The 16,444-nt window shown below is 41.1% G+C and overlaps 1 protein-coding gene across 3 annotated transcripts in view; it reads right to left on the reverse strand.

The window, feature by feature from the left end:
* Window positions 1-16,444, reverse strand: part of LOC110493229 (sodium channel protein type 8 subunit alpha) — a 122,199-nt gene that overhangs the window by 34,703 nt on the left and 71,052 nt on the right. For all 3 annotated transcript variants that reach the window (XM_036950343.1, XM_036950341.1, XM_036950342.1), the window contains 4 exons: window positions 6,311-6,484; window positions 5,739-6,095; window positions 5,335-5,496; window positions 4,853-5,146 (listed from right to left, as the gene is read on the reverse strand). In XM_036950343.1, the coding sequence (XP_036806238.1) occupies window positions 4,853-5,146; window positions 5,335-5,496; window positions 5,739-6,095; window positions 6,311-6,484 (987 nt within the window). The remainder of the gene's footprint in view (window positions 1-4,852; window positions 5,147-5,334; window positions 5,497-5,738; window positions 6,096-6,310; window positions 6,485-16,444) is intronic.

The raw sequence follows: 16,444 nt of genomic DNA on the forward strand, positions 1-16,444 counted from the left end.
AATAAGTCAAGGTGAACCAGGACAAATGCACGCACGCACGCGCACACGCACAGAGCTAATCCAATTTACAGATGAATGACGCTTCACTTTAGAATCCTGGATAGTCAGCAGAAAGACTGTGCTTTTCTCTCTTACTCTCATACACACTCTCTCTCTCCCCCTCTCTCTTGCTCTCTTTCTCCAGTATCACAAACAGCCAGACAGATCCCTGACTGTCTGACAGGGGCTCTGTGTCCATCCAATCGCTGCAGGGCTGGGCTGTGACAGGCTTAGATGCAGGATAGCCAGCCTTGTGGTTGGTGGAGACAGGTAGCGGAGAAGACTGGAATCTGGTACAGGTATTAGAGCTGCTGCATGACTTCCCTCTGCAAACCAGGTCAAGGTGACCCAAGCATCAGAGCTCCCCAACATATCCACATACTGTACGAGTGAGGAGGACCTTTCCCACACGTTGACATACACAAAGCAGTGTCCATCTGTCTGTCTGTCTGTCAGTCTGCAGAGCCAGTGGTACTGCCATGTTTAAACAAATGTTCTGAAACGTCAGGTCATCTGAAGGTCTCCTGTGTTCGCCCCTCTGTGTTCACCGCTCTATATTCACTGCTCAGTCCAGTGTTGATGAGTGGATTAAAAAACATGGCATACACACACACACACACACACACACACACACACACACACACACACACACACACGCACACACACACACACACACACACACACACAAATGCACTTTAAGCCATTACATCATCTACTACATTAGGACTGCAATCTCAAGAGCCTCAGCATGTTCAGAACGTATTCACACCCCTTGACTTTTTCCACATTGTGTTGTGTTACAGCCTGAATTTAAAAAGGCTACAATTGAGATCATACCCCATAATGTCAAAGTGGAATTATACTTCTTTTATGTTTACAAGTTTAAAAAAAATGAAAAGCTGAAATGTCTTGAGTCAATAAGTATTCGACCCCTTTGTTTTGGCAAGCCTAAATATGTTCAGGAGCAAGAATTTGCTTAACAAGTCACAATCATTTCTACCATCTCTGTACCCAACACATACAATTATCTAATTGCTCGACTAAGGCCCCTTAGTCGAGCAGTACATTTCAAACACCGATTCAACCACAAAGATCAGGCAGGTTTTCCTCGCAAAGAAGGGCACCTATCGGTAGATTGGTAAACATTTTTAAAAGGAGAAGTTGAACATCCTTTGAACATGGTGAAGTTATTATTTACAATTTGGATGGTGTGTCAATACACCCAGTTACTACAAAGATACAGGTGTCCTTCCTAACTCAGTTACTAGAGAGGAAGGACACCGCTCAGGGATTTCACCATGAAGCCAATGGTGACTTTAAAACAGTTACAGAGTTTAATGGCTGTGACAGGAGAAAACTGAGGATGAATCATCAACATTATAGCTACTCCACAATACTAACCTAAATAACAGCGCAAAAAGAAGAAAGCAGGTACAGAATACAAATATTCTAAAATATGCAGCCTGTTTGCAATAAGGTACTAAAGTAAAACTGCAAAAATGTGGCAAAGAAATGTACTTTATGTCCTGAATACAAAGTGTTATGTTTGAGGCAAATCCAACACAACACGTTACTGAGTACCACTCTTCATATTTTCAAGCATGGTGGTGGCTGCATCATGTTATGAGTATGCTTGTCTTCAGGAAGATTTTTTTTAAAGATAAAAATAAATGGAATAGAGCTAAGCACAGGCAAATTCCCAGAGGAAAATCTGGTTCAGTCTGCTTTCCAAACAGACACTGGGAGACAAATTCACCTTTCAGGAGGACAATAACCTAAACCACAAGGCCAAATATACACTAGAGTTTCTTACCAAGATTACATTGAATGTTCCTGAGTGGCCTACTTATAGTTTGGACTTAAAATCGGGCTTAAAATCTAGGGCAAGACTTGAAAATGGCAGTCAACTTGGCAGAACTTGAAAAGAAATAAGTGCAGATATTGTACATTCCAGGTGTGCAAAGCTGTTAGAGACTTACCCAGAACAACTCACAGCTGTAATCGCTGCCAAAGATGATTCTAACATGTATTGACTCAGGGGTGTGAAGAAATGAGATATTTCTGTATTTCATTTTCAATAAATATGCAAAATTTTCTATGAACATGTTTTTACTTTGTCATTATGGGGTATTGAGTGTAGATGGGTAAGAAATCAAATTAAAACATTTAAAACATTTGGAATTCAGTCAGTAACACAACAAAATGTGGAATAAGTCAAGGGGCATAAACACTTTCTGAAGGCACTGTATTTGGCTACTCTGCAAAGCATCATGCTACATCTATAACTAGAAAAGGTACATTTCCTGAAGAAAATTTGAGCGATTGCATCAGCTATTTAACAGTAGTGATCTTGCTGAAGCAAGCACACTAATTAAAATGAATATGCTGGATAACAATAGTGGTTAGTAGCAAGGGTTGGAACCAGTTCAGGGAACAGAACCGAAAACTGGAAAAGAAGGAAATAATTTGAGGAACAGAACCCTAACCTGAAACTAAAGTGATCTATACTGTTCCGGGACATAACCGTTATTTTAAAAGCATGGGAAGCGGTTAATAACTTTCTAACTTTCTATTACATTCTGACCACTCAGAAACTTATTCCAGTGTCTGCCTACCGGCTGGAAATCTTTGCCAGTGGGTATACTTGTGTGTAGGCTATCTGCCCCTGCCCTCTGAAGCATAGGTTACTGTAGCCTACTGCCAACATTATAAGCATGGTGCGGGAAAAAAACATTTCCCCGCGCTAATTCAGGACTAGTAAAGGCCCAGCGCACTACTTTTGTGAAAAAATACTTACAAAAAAGATATATATATATATATATATATTATATATATATATATTGTTTTTATTAATACAATTTTTTCAGGTGGTGCTGCTATGTGCCCAGCTGGGCTATGTGCCCAGCGCTTCAAGGCAAGCTTCCTCCTTCCTCTCTCGTGCTCTCCTCATCTGCAAAATGTCAGTTGCATCTCGCGCCCTACACTGTGACTGGCACCACAGTGTGTGTGTGTGTGTGTGTTTGTCTTTCATTATGATTTTACCATGCTTTTACGGCAAAATACAATTTCCTGTAGAGATTAAATCGCTTACCTGCTCCATAGCAAGCTGTTTTATCCGCACTAATTGATTAAGTAATTTAATGTCGAGCTAAATGTAAATAAATGACGGTTTCAGAGGTTTAAAAAAGAATAGAAAGGAACAATACAAACCGGTACTTTTTTTTGGTTCGAACCGGTTCAAAACTTTATTTTGTTGTTCGGAACAGTGGAACGGTAGGAAAAAAAGAATGGTTCTGTTCAGAACGAAACCATAATGGTTCCAACCCCTGGTTAGTAGTGGGTGCAAACGCAATAATAAGCTTGAGGCATAATGTTTTGCTATAAGGAATCAATATTTCCTCTGATTGATTTGTTTTCTGGAGTGTGTTAACTATTTCTAGTTAACCATTAGAAGATGCGCAAGTGAAAGTAAGCACTTTGTTGACACACCTTGCTAAATCCTATTTAGTCACAAAGTCATTCTTTCTCATCACTACCATATTGTAGCTTGTATTAGCTAACATAAATGTAGCTATACATTACCTTCCAAGTCAGTCATAGAAATATAATTCCTAGAACGGACATCCAAGTCAATGGGTCATTGATGGGTAGACTGGCGGCCATTTTTAGAGTACCCATGATCAGAAAATAAAGCTGGAAGTACAGCATTCAATTTGTGCTTTATTAACAGTCAACACAATTGACATTATAAAGCCACAGCATCATTTTAATGAACATTCCATGTTAACGTGGCAATTAAGCATACAATGTCAGCCATATTGAGTGTACCCATAAGGGGCTGTCAAATTGCCATGGTCTGAGGGGCTATTCCACTTCTAGGAGTTATATTTCTATGGTCACAGTCTCATCATTGGCGTATTGTAGCTTGCATTTGCTAACAAAAGTGTATACATTACCTCCTTCTACTCATCAGGAGAGCCAGTGACGGATAAAGGCAAACACATTAGCCACGATTCAACTTGTGAAAGACGATGCGATTACTAAAATAACTGTATCTTTTGATTAGTTTAAGCTAATCCTGTTGTGATTTCTGATTTGAGTTAGAGATCCTTTGCATTTGTTTCAGTACCTAGCTATCTAGGTTTGCAAAATACATTGTGTTAGTTGTGCTAGTTAGCTAACTAGCATGTTTAGTTAGGTGAGATTTAGCTAAATCAAAGAAATTCTGTACAGAAAGAGACATTTCTAACGGCCATTCCAATACAAACCCTTGATCACGCTAGCTAGCAGTGTAATGGTCACCAAGCAAGCTATGTAGAAACACGTGATCATCTCAAGTTAACGAGCTGTGCCAAACTGCACATGTGCAGTATAGCACTCCTTTGAAATAAAGTTGTTTTTGAGAAATATGAATGTGTCACACTTTTGCGGCTAAGTAGGGAAGACATATTCAGCAACACGAAGCTAGCTAATGCATATAGAATATGTGAAAACCTACAAAAAAAACATATAAGAAGTCAGAAGTATGAGCGATCTTAGAGGAGTGGATGCTAACGCACTCCAATTCATAGAAAATTACGTAACCACTATATTTGATAAGGTCTCAACAAGTCAATCCACAACTTATCCTAAACCTCCAACAGAACTCCGTCAAGCCTTTCACCTAATCAAGCACCCAAAATCCCCCTTCCCATTTTCCGGTTAACCACCTTCCACAACCATCAACCTCCCCTCTCAACCTCCCCACGCCCCAACCATTTCTATATTTAAATAGCATAGAAGGAATATATCACACCCATCCCTCCATACTCACGTCTTTGCTGTTCTCCACATCCGACTCGCTGCTGAAGTCCTCTGTGTTGAGGTTATCGAAATCTGACTCCCCGACCGCAATGGGAACACACACGGTCAGGTTAGGATTGTGGATGAAGGACATGTGGTCCTCGTCGATCATGTACTTGCCCACGCTGCTGCCAATACCACTGGTAGTCCCATTGATGTAGTCCAGCTCGCGGTTGATGTCTATGCCCTTCTGGTTCGCGATGCAGTTAAGCTTCTCGTCAAACTCATCAAGATGCTTCTGCTCATCCTCTGCTTCTTCCTCCTCCTTGCCATCAGAATCAGATTTGCAATCAGAATCAGATTTAAAATCAGTCAAAAAAACAGTACTGACGTTCAAGTACATTGTGAAAGCGTTTGTCTTGGTATTGTTAAAACAACACAGAAACAACACAACAATGACATCAGAGTGATGTCATATATACAGAACATAGAGGACATGTCATCACAGCATACCTTCTTCATAACCTCGGCTACAAAGACCTTGGCCCAGGCAATCCCCGTCTTTATTCGACCGACGGCTATTTGCAGGTTGTTCTGTTCTCCGTCATCGTCTGAGGGTGCCAGGTTGTCTGCGCTGAACGAGCTCAGCAACAAGGCAAGGAACAGGTTCAACACCTGGGGAGAGGGCGGTGCACATAGAGCAGGTCTTAGCAGATGTGTCACTAACCGCAAACTAACTGATATCAGGCTTAACCAGACCAAAATTATAATGCACAAACCATAGTTATATGTGGATATGGATGCAGAAATGCTACTTGCTTCCAATTCACTAAGTGAAGAGAGACCTGATCTTCACAGGTAGGGTATGCAAAAAACTGCTACTCGATTATGGATATTTCAATGGTTGTTTTTCTTACCACCAAGTTGCCTATGACCATGACCATCAAGAAGACGATCATGCACATGTTCTGGCCGGCCACTTCCATGCAGTCCCACATGGACTCGATCCACTCCCCGCACAGAACCCGAAACACCATGAGAAATGAGTGAAAGAAGTCATTCATGTGCCAACGGGGCAGCTTACAGCTTATTGCGATCTTACAAACACAGTCCTTGTAGTTCTTTCCAAACAGTTGCATGCCAACCACGGCGAAGATGAAGACGATAAGGGCCAGCACCAAGGTCAAGTTTCCCAGGGCTCCCACAGAAGAGTGAATGATTTTGATGAGCATGTTGAGTGTGGGCCATGACTTGGCCAGCTTAAACACTCTCAGCTAGACAAGATACAGAGATAGAGGGAGGGAGGGTAGGAGAGACAGATTTGAAGTGGTTAATCATACTGTTTGAGAATTTGGGCATTAGTCAAGTCAAGATAACTCTGCAGCAGAATGAACCCTTCACTCCACCTTCAGTAAACTCTGGACATCAAGGTCATAGATGGTTATCATTATGCTCCATCATTCCAGTTCACACCACTTTTCTTACTCACCAATCGGAATGACCTGAGCACAGACAGACCCTCAATGTCAGCCAATACCAGCTCGACTAAACTGAGGGTCACGATGAAGCTGTCAAAACAATTCCAGCCTTCCTGGAAGTAGTAGTATGGATCCATGGCAGCCAGCTTGGCAAACATCTCACCAGCAAAGATACCAGTGAAAACCTGTAAGTGCAAAGAGAGAAAGAGGTTAACAGTCAGATCCTAGGGTCAAGCTACCACTGTAGGACACATGGTTGAGGTCAACCCCACTTAAATTCAGGAGATTCATTTAATTTCAATTCAAAGGTGCAATTTAGACTGTAAAGGGGTTGCTGTGAATTTGACAGTAACTTACCGGCAGCTAGTGGCAAGTAAGTATAGTAACCAATGAAACAATACCCACAGTATTATACCATAAACAAGTAAATGTTACTGTAATTGTAATGAATTAATTAATTAAATACATTCATTGAGGGAGATGTGTTTTTTTGATTTTACAGTAATTTACTCTAATTACATGCACAGTAAAAAAGCCAACTTAACCAATTCCTAAATAATTATTATTCTGTGAGTTGAGTGGACTTCAAAAGGACAAGAATGTAAGCTACTCAACAAACTCTGCTCGATGTGAGCAAAAATTACAAATTCATGATTGCCTTTGGAAGGTAACACTGTAAAAAAGCCAATTTAACCAATGGCTTAATCAGCTAAATATGTGAGTATAGTGGACTTCAAATGGACAAGAATTTGAGATAACGTGTTGTGTTTACTCAACATACTCTGCTCTATGTGAGCTAATTTGAACAAGCTTGTTGAGTAAAATTCCAAATGTATGTTTGCTCAAAACCACGCCCATCATTACCATCTTTCCCAGACTGCTTTATTGCAGGTTGATATTCAGAATTGTTTGATTCAATACCTGTGTTTTTTTTATGTACATTGATTGGTTGATTAATCTTATGCTACATATATGTTTCTAAACTGATCTAATCTGTCAGTAGTTGGAGTTAATGCACCCATTATTGAGATGGCTGTTCCAGTTTATATGATTTAGGTAGTCTCAAAAATTCATATTTCCCAACCCTGTCAGTCATTCTCAATGCAAAACCTGGACCAGTAAAAATCAGTTGGCAAGACAATCTGGACCCTCTCTTTCTAAAACTATCCGCCTCCATTGTTGCAACCCCTATTACCAGCCTGTTCAACCTCTCTTTTGTATTGTCCCGCGATCCCTAAAGATTGGAAAGCTGCTGCGGTCATCCCCCTGTTCAAAGGGGGTGACACTCTAGACCCAAACTGCTATAGACCTATATCTATCCTGCCCTGCCTCTCTAAAGTCTTCGAAAGCCAACTTAATAAACAGATCACTAACCATTTCGAATCCCACCGTACCTTCTCCGCTGTGCAATCCGGTTTCCGAGCCGGTCACGGGTGCACCTCAGCCACGCTCAAGGTACTAAACAATATCATAACCGCCATCGGTAAAAGACAGTACTGTGCAGCCAAAGCTTTCGACTCTGTCAATCACCGCATTCTTATCGGCAGACTCAATAGCCTTGGTTTCTCTAATGACTGCCTCGCCTGGTTCACCAACTACTTTGCAGACAGAGTTCAGTGTGTCAAATCTGTTGTCCGGACCTCTGGCAGTCTCTATGGGGGTACCACAGGGTTAAATTCTCAGGCTGACTCTGTTCTCTGTATATATCAATGATGTCGCTCTTGCTGCTGGTGATTCCCTGATCCACCTCTATGCAGACGACACCATTCTGTATACTTCTGGCCCTTCCTTGGACACTGTGCTAACTAACCTCCAAACAAGCTTCAATGCCATACAACACTCCTTCCGTGGCCTCCAACTGCTCTTAAACGCTAGTAAAACCCAATACATGCTTTTCAACCGTTCGCTGCCCGCACCCGCCCGCCCGACTAGCATCACCACCCTGGACGGTTCTGACCTAGAATATGTGGACAACTATAAATACCTAGGTGTCTGGCTAGACTGTAAACTCTCCTTCCAGACTCATATCAAACATCTCCAATCCAAAATCAAATCTAGAATCGGCTTTCTATTTCTATTTTGCAACAAAGCCTCCTTCACTCACGCCGCCAAACTTACCCTAGTAAAACTGACTATCCTACCGATTCTCTTTCTTCGGCGATGTCATCTACAAAATAGCTTCCAATACTCTACTCAGCAAACTGGATGCAGTCTATCACAGTGCCATTCCTTTTGTTAACAAATCACCTTATACCACCCACCACTGCGACCTGTATGCTCTAGTCGGCTGGCCCTCGCTATATATTCGTTGCCAGATCCACTGGCTTCAGGTCATCTATAAGTCTATGCTAGGTAAAGCTCCGCCTTATCTCAGCTCACTGGTCACGATAACAACACCCACCCATAGCACACATTCCAGCAGGTATATCTTACTGATCATCCCCAAAGTCAACACCTCATTTGGCCGCCTTTCCTTCGAGTTCTCTGCTGCCAGTGACTGGAACAAATTGCAAAAATCACTGAAGCTGGAGACTTATATTTCCCTCACCAATTTTAAACATCTGCTACCTGAGCAGCTAACCGATCGATGCAGCTGTCCATCTGTAAATAGCCCACCAAATCTACCTACCTCATGCCCATACTGCTTTTATTAACTTTTCTGCACTTTTGCACACCAGTATCTCTACTTGCATATCATCAACTGCTCATTTATCATTCCGGTGTTAATCTGCTAAATTGTAATTCTTTGCTAGTATGGCCTATTTATTGCCTGCCTCCTCATGCCTTTTGCACACACTGTATATAGATTTTCTTTTTTCTACTGTGTCATTGACTTGTTTATTGTGTTATTGTTTATTCCATGTTATTCCATGTGTTGTTGTCTGTGTCACACTGCTTTGTTTTTTCTTGGCCAGGTCACAGTTGTAAATGAGATTATGTTCTCAACTAGCCTACCTGGTTAAATAAAGGTGCATTTTTTTTTTTTAAATGCTAATAAAATACAGATTGCAGGTGATTAGAAGTTCCAATTGTTGGCTATTCTCACTCTGGCTGGATTCCAATAGAGGGTTTGCAGTTGTGTCACAAATCACTTAGCAACCGTACCAGGCTCCATGCTTGAAGACTGAAGTCAGTCTGTTGAAAGTTCTCCAAACGTCTACATGGTTGGCTGCTTTTGGTACCACCAGAAACTTCTGGAAGATTGCCCATTATTTAGTTTTTCTAAGGACACAGAAAATGGAGGCAGTGGGAGAACCTATTCAAGTAAGTAAATATATTTAGAAAATAATCAAAAACAATGTATTATTAGCTAGCTAGCCTACAATAGAAACTTAGTGTGCAGGCTAAGTTTCTGCTAACGTAATGTTTGCTAGTTAGCTAACATTACATACTACATACAGTGCATTTGGAAAGTATTCAGAACCTTTGTTACATTACAGAATTATTCTAAAATTGATTAAATAAATGTTTTTCCTCATCAATCTACACACAATACCCCATAATGACAATGTGAAAACTTGTTTTTAGAAATACTAGCAAATTTATTAAATATAAGAAGCAGAAATACCTTATTTACATAAATATTCAGACTTTGCTATGATACTTGAAATTGAGCTCAGGTGCATCCTATTTCCATTGACCATCCTTGAGATGTTTCTACAACTTGATTGGAGTCCACTTGTGGTAAATTCAATTGATTGGACATGATTTGGAAAGGCAGTTGAAAGATTTGGAAAGACACCTGTTGAAAGTGCATGTCAGAGCAAAAACCAAGCCATGGGGTCAAAGGAATTGTCCGTAGACCTCCGAGACAGGATTCTGTCAAGATACAGATCCGGGGAAGGGCACCAAAACTTTTCTGCAGCATTGAAGGTCCCCAAGAACACAGTGGCCTCTATCATTCTTAAATTGAAGAAGTTTGGAACCACCAATACTCTTCCTAGAGTTGGCCACCTGGCCAAACTGAGCAATTGGGGGAGAAGGGCCTTGGTCAGGGTGGTGACCAAGAACCCGATGGTCACTCTGACAGAGCTCCAGTGGAGATGGGAGAACCTTCCAGAAGGACAACCATCTTTGCAGCACTCCACCAATCAGGACTTTATGGTAGAGTGGCCAGACGGAAGCCACTCCTCAGTAAAAGGAACATGACAGCCTGCTTGGAGTTTGCCAAAAGGCACCAAAAGGACTCTCAGACCATGAGAAACAAGATGTTCTGGTCTGATGAAACCAAGATTGAATTCTTTGGCCTGACTGTTAAGCGTCATGTCTGGAGGAAACCTGGCAACATCCCTACGGTGAAGCACGATGGTAGCAGCATCATACTGTGGGGATGTTTTTCAGCGGCAGGGATTGGAAGACTAGTTAGGATCGAGGGAAAGATTAACGGAGAAAAGTACAGAGATATTCTTGATGAAAACCTGCTCCAGAGAGCTCAGGACCTCAGACTGAGGTGAATGTTCACCTTCAAACAGGACAACAACCCTAAGCACACAGCCAAGACAACACAGGAGTGGCTTCGGGACAAGTCTCTGAATGTCCTTGAGGGGCCCAGCCAGAGCCCAGACTTGAACCCAATCTAACTTCTCTGGAGAGACCTGAAAATAGCTGTGCAGCGACGCTCTCCAACCAACCTGACAGCTTTTGAGAGGATCTGCAGAGAAGAATGTGAGAAACTCCCCAAACAGATGTGTGCCCAGCTTGTAGCGTCATACCCAGGAAGATTCGAGGCTGTAATCGCTGCCAAAGGTGCTTCAACACATTACTGAGTAAAGGGTCTGAATACTTACGTAAATGTGATATTCCATTTTTTAAAAATGTGTATTTATACATTTGCAAAATTGTCATTATGGAGTTTTGTGTGTAGATTGATAAGGGGGGAAAAACGATTTAATCAATTTTAGAATAAGGCTGTGATGTAACAAAATGTGGAAAAAGTCAAGGGGTCTGAATACTTCCCGAATGCACTGTAGCTAGCTAAGTCATCTAAATATTACCAGCTTGCTAACTTCATATTAGCTAGCAATCTTGATATGTTTAATTGTTGTAACTCTAAATGCATTTGTAGCTAGGTAGCTAGCTAACAGCCATGGAAGAGGGTGAAAGGATTAGCTAGCAGTTACAGCTGTCAGAAGGGAGAGTAGGCTACTCTGGTTAGACCGGGTACCTTTGTGGGAGGACATTATGAAAAAGAAAAAAAATGAGGACAGAGAGATATAGCAACATAATACACAGTGCTTTCTGATTTGAGTATAATGCAGCCTGTTTACTTTGTGATGTTTTCCGTCCTTAGGTACAGAGAGCCGTAAAAATCTGTCTGCAGATGAAAAGGTCCCAATGAATGTCCCAAGATAATAAGGGTACATTCTTGTATACCATGGATTATATGTGTACCGATGTTAGCACATTTTGTGAACAAAAATACAGCTTAAAAGTCACACACAATCTATAAACCTATTGCCACTCGAGCAGGCCAACCATGCTGGGTGTACACGCTTCTGTTCCAGCCCAGCACTAACACACCTGATTCAATGTATCAAACCTAATTAGTTAATAATCAAGTGTGCTAGTGCTGGGCTGGACCAGAAGTCTGCTCTCCCCGTATTTCAGGGATCAGTGGAGCGAGGTTGGCCACCTATGGTATTGACTTTTTTTTCTTCACCTGAAATTATGGGTTTGGTAATAATGGTCTACTTGTTACTAAAACGTCTAACCTTACAAATGAGTTAGCTTACTTGTACTCTGAAATTATATGAAAAAGTGTTGATTCTTTGAAGTTACAGTAAGTGTTTAAATTTGTTTTAATTGTGAATTTAACTATTATTCAAGATGAACTACTGTCGTTGTTGATTAAACACAGATCACAATCCTGCAATAAAGAGGGGAAGGGAATCTGTCTCTAATTTGTCTGTTTCTGTGTTGCATTCATAAATTAACATTACCTTTCTGTTCAGTCATAAGCTCTCCAATTGGGTTTATTTGATTGTCACAATTTTTTCAAGACATCAGCCATGTGAATCCATTTTACAGCTGATAATGGTATGCAACGTCAATGCAGCCATAGGCCTACAGCAGTGGTTCCCAACTCCAGTCCTTGAGTACCCCCAACAGCGCACATTTTTGTTATTGCACCGGACAAACACACCTGATTCAACTCTGAGGGCCTGCTGATTAGTTGATAAGTTGAATCAGGTGTGTTTGTCCGGGGCTACAATAAACTGTACTGTTGGGGGTACTCGGGGACCGGCGTTGAGATCCACTGGCTTACAGTATGATGGCATTTAGCCTTATGGGCATTTGCAATGCAGCCCTTGACATTGTGCATCTGAAACAGAGAATAGCTTAACTCACACATTGTTTACATATTGTTCAGCTATATGTTCTCAATTTAAAATGATACCTGTAGACAATGTATATGAGGCTAATCATTATACTAGATTTTGTACATGCCTTGTGCTGACATTAAATTGTTTAGTGCAAATCCAACCCTTGTAATCTAGGTGGTGAAATATATGAAAGCAGGAGATGATGGGATCCTTAGTTTAAAACATACAACTACAGCCATCAAGTTCAATGCCAGATACGTTTCTCCTAGAAGGTCTGAATGGCACTTAGAGGTTTGCCTAAGACTACCACAACAATTACATAGTCTATGCTAAATGTGTTCAAATTGTAAAAGAAAGAAAAATGTTGGGCTATATGAAATACTTTTTATTAAATGGGGCAAGGCAAAGCATAGATGAAAAAATACTAAGAGCCCAGCAGGTCAAACAAACGACTAAAACAAACGGGTCACTCCAAAAAACGAATCAGGACTCTTGAGTTAGTAAAAATATGATGAATCATTTGCGAACAGCACATCACTAGATGACAGAAGTTACACAAGATCAGTTGGATAGAGTCCAGTAAGTGTGCATAGAACCAGTGCTAGAGAGTCAGTGCAAATGAAAAGGGGGTCAATGAAAATAGTCCGGGTAGCCATCTGATTAACTGTTCAGCAGTCTAATAGCTTTGGGGTAGAAGCTGTTCAGGAGCCTTTTCGTCTGAAACTCAGCGCTCTGGTACCGCTTGCCGTGCGGGAGCAGAGAGAACAATCTATGACTTGGGTGGCTGGAGTCTTTGACAATTTTTAGGGCCTTCCTCTGACACCGCCTGGTATAGAGATTTGCAAGCCCTGCCACATCCGACCAGCGTCAGAACCGGTGTAGTAAGATTGGATCTTACTTCTGTGTTGATGCTTTGCCTGTTTGATGGTTTGTCAGAGGGCATAGCGGGATTTCTTATAAGCATCCGGATTAGAGTCCCGCTCCTTGAAAGCAGCAACTCTAGCCTTTAGCTCAGTGCGGATGTTGCCTGTAATCCATGGCTTCTGGTTGGGATATGCATGTACGGTCACTGTGGGGATGACGTTGTCAATGTACTTATTAATGAAGCCGGTAAACTCCTCAATGACATAGGATGAATCCCGGAACATATTCCGGTCTGTGCTAGCGAAACAATCCTGTAGCTTAGCATCTGCTTCATCGGACCACTTCTGTATTGAGCTCATCACTGTTGAGCACGTCACTGGTGCTTCCTGTTTGAGTTTTTGCTTGTACGCAGGAATAACGAGGATAGCGTTATGGTCAGATTTGCTAAATGGAGGGCGAGGGAGAGTTTTGTGTGTGTTTCTGTTTGTGGATTAAAGGTAATCTAAAGTTTTTTCCACCTGTAGTTGAACAAGTGACATGCTGGTAAAAACAAATAGGTACGACGGATTTCATTTTTTCTTTGATTAAAATCACGGGCCACTAGGAGCGCCACCTCTGGGTGATCATTTTCTTAGTGCCAGCAGCAGTAAATAGTATGTTCTACAGCTTATCATGAGGTATTCTAACTCAGGTGAGCAGAACCTCAAGACTTCCTTAAAATTAGAGATTGCGTACCAGTTGTTAACAAAGAGACACACACCACCCCCCTTGAGTTTACCTGATGCTGCCGTTCTGTCCTGCCAATGTATAGAAAAAACAGTTAGATTATATTTCCATATCCTTGTTCAGCCACTTCTCGGTGAAACATTGGATATGAATGTTCTTCAGATAACGTTGATAGGATAGTCTTGAACAGAGCTTGTCCAGTTTATTCTCCAGTGATTGCACGTTCACCAATAGAACGTGGGTAGAGGCGTGGAGTGTATTTACAGTGCTTTAAATGGACACGTAAAATCTGATTTTTTTTAATTTGTCAATAACTCAGCCATCTTTTGACCAATCCCTTAGCTTTTGACCTATCCCTCAAACTAAGAAGTTAAGATGTACCATGGGCCTACATTCATTTGTTATCATTTGGTCCTATGGTTGAGAAGATTTTGTAAGTATTTGTAGCATATTTTAGCATATATATTAGCATATGTTTTCATATGCTTCTACTGTATATGAAGGCCATCTTTGAATGGATCAACGCTATCTTCTTGAACTCTTTAGGGACTACTGTGATGAATCCAAAGACCAAATTTGGAGTGAATCTGACTTTTAGTTCAAGAGAAGAAGATTTTTTATAATTATTTTCCTTATTCTTTAAGAAATCAATGCCAAATTTAACATAGTTCATCACGGTATTGTTTCGAGTTGATAGACCATTGTGAAGTGGATTCCGATTGGATTTAAATGGATACTTAAAATCAGATTTCCTGATTTATCAATACCTAAGCCATCTCTTAACCAATCCCTTTTCTCAAACTATGTTAAAAGATGTAACATGGGCCTACATACCCAATTGCGTGTTATTTGGACTTCTGGTTCATGAGAATACGTTTTTCAAAGGTTTTCCAAAATGTCCAAGATAGCGATAAATCTATCTTGATGGACCTCGTGGGTCCTTGAGGCAAATTTGTTAAGCATTAGGCATTCAAGTCTCTAGGTCAAACAGGGCGATGGAAGTGAGACTGCTCATAACAGCTCCACCTTTTGGCCAATCAGCCTTTCTTTTTGACCAAGTTACTCATGGCCTCTAGTTTCTGTGCGCCAAATTAGGAAAAAAGTTACCAATCTATGCTTGAGTTTTTTTTTTGGACCATGTCAACAAATAAATAAATAAATAATAATTCAGAAAATAACAATAGCTTTCAGAGCTTCACTGTGAACCCCTAATTACACATCATTTTGCAAGCTATAGTTTAGGCTATAGTTTAGGTGTGAGATCTAGTGAAAGGAAGAGAACAGCATGTTTTCAGTGAATTTATGTAAAACTCAAGACTTATTTGAAATTCCTGCAGCGCAGGAAAAGTCTCTGCGACAACAGAGTGATCAAATTAAGATACTACATCTGAATATAGAATCAAGTGTGTAGTATATTATAACATATCATTCTGATCTCTGATAGAAACCAGAAAATGTCTGCTCAAGATTTGTACCTGAGAGTTCTGATCTGTGTGTTCTATGCTGTGATGCAGAACATGGAGGTTAAAATCACGGAGTACTTATGATTTGTAGAAATTCTGCTTAAATACAGAAATTTGAGAGTGAAATGTGAATTGGATCTTGCTTGCATGGCATTTTGTTTGATGTAGTGCTGATTAAAAATAGATTGGAGTCTCAGTGCTGGTGAAGGTTGTCCTGACAGGACAAGGTCATAGAGCAGTGCCACACACACGCACACATGCACACACACAGGGAGGTTTGTATGATGGCATGTTGGTGGGCCTATGCCCAATACCGGATCATGTGCCCAATACTTGATGACGTGCCCAATCATCACTGCAGGGAGTACTCAATGATTCATCCTGCACCACCACTGAAACCATGCCAACATCTGTAACCTAATTTCCCATATAGCTGCTGACACCACGCCAATCTCTGTGACCTCATTTCCTATCTCACCCCTTACACCACGCCAATTCCTCTGACCTCACACGGACAGGCCAGGGACTCTGCTACTGAACTGAGATATCTGAGAGCAAGTGGACACGGCATATACCCTCTAACCTCTCCTCACACTCACACACCAGCCTCATACCTTACCAAGCAGTATGCTCCACTTAACAAGGTAGCGATCGATCATGTTACATTAAACTTTAATGTATCCCCTAAACAGCCAATCCAGACAGACATACCCCTGTCCTGCCATGTTAAAACTGCTAAATCAGTAGGAAGAGAGAGACAGAGAAGAAA

This window comes from Oncorhynchus mykiss, chromosome 17 (assembly GCF_013265735.2).
Source record: "Oncorhynchus mykiss isolate Arlee chromosome 17, USDA_OmykA_1.1, whole genome shotgun sequence".
In the NCBI taxonomy this organism is placed as follows: Eukaryota; Metazoa; Chordata; class Actinopteri; order Salmoniformes; family Salmonidae; genus Oncorhynchus; species Oncorhynchus mykiss.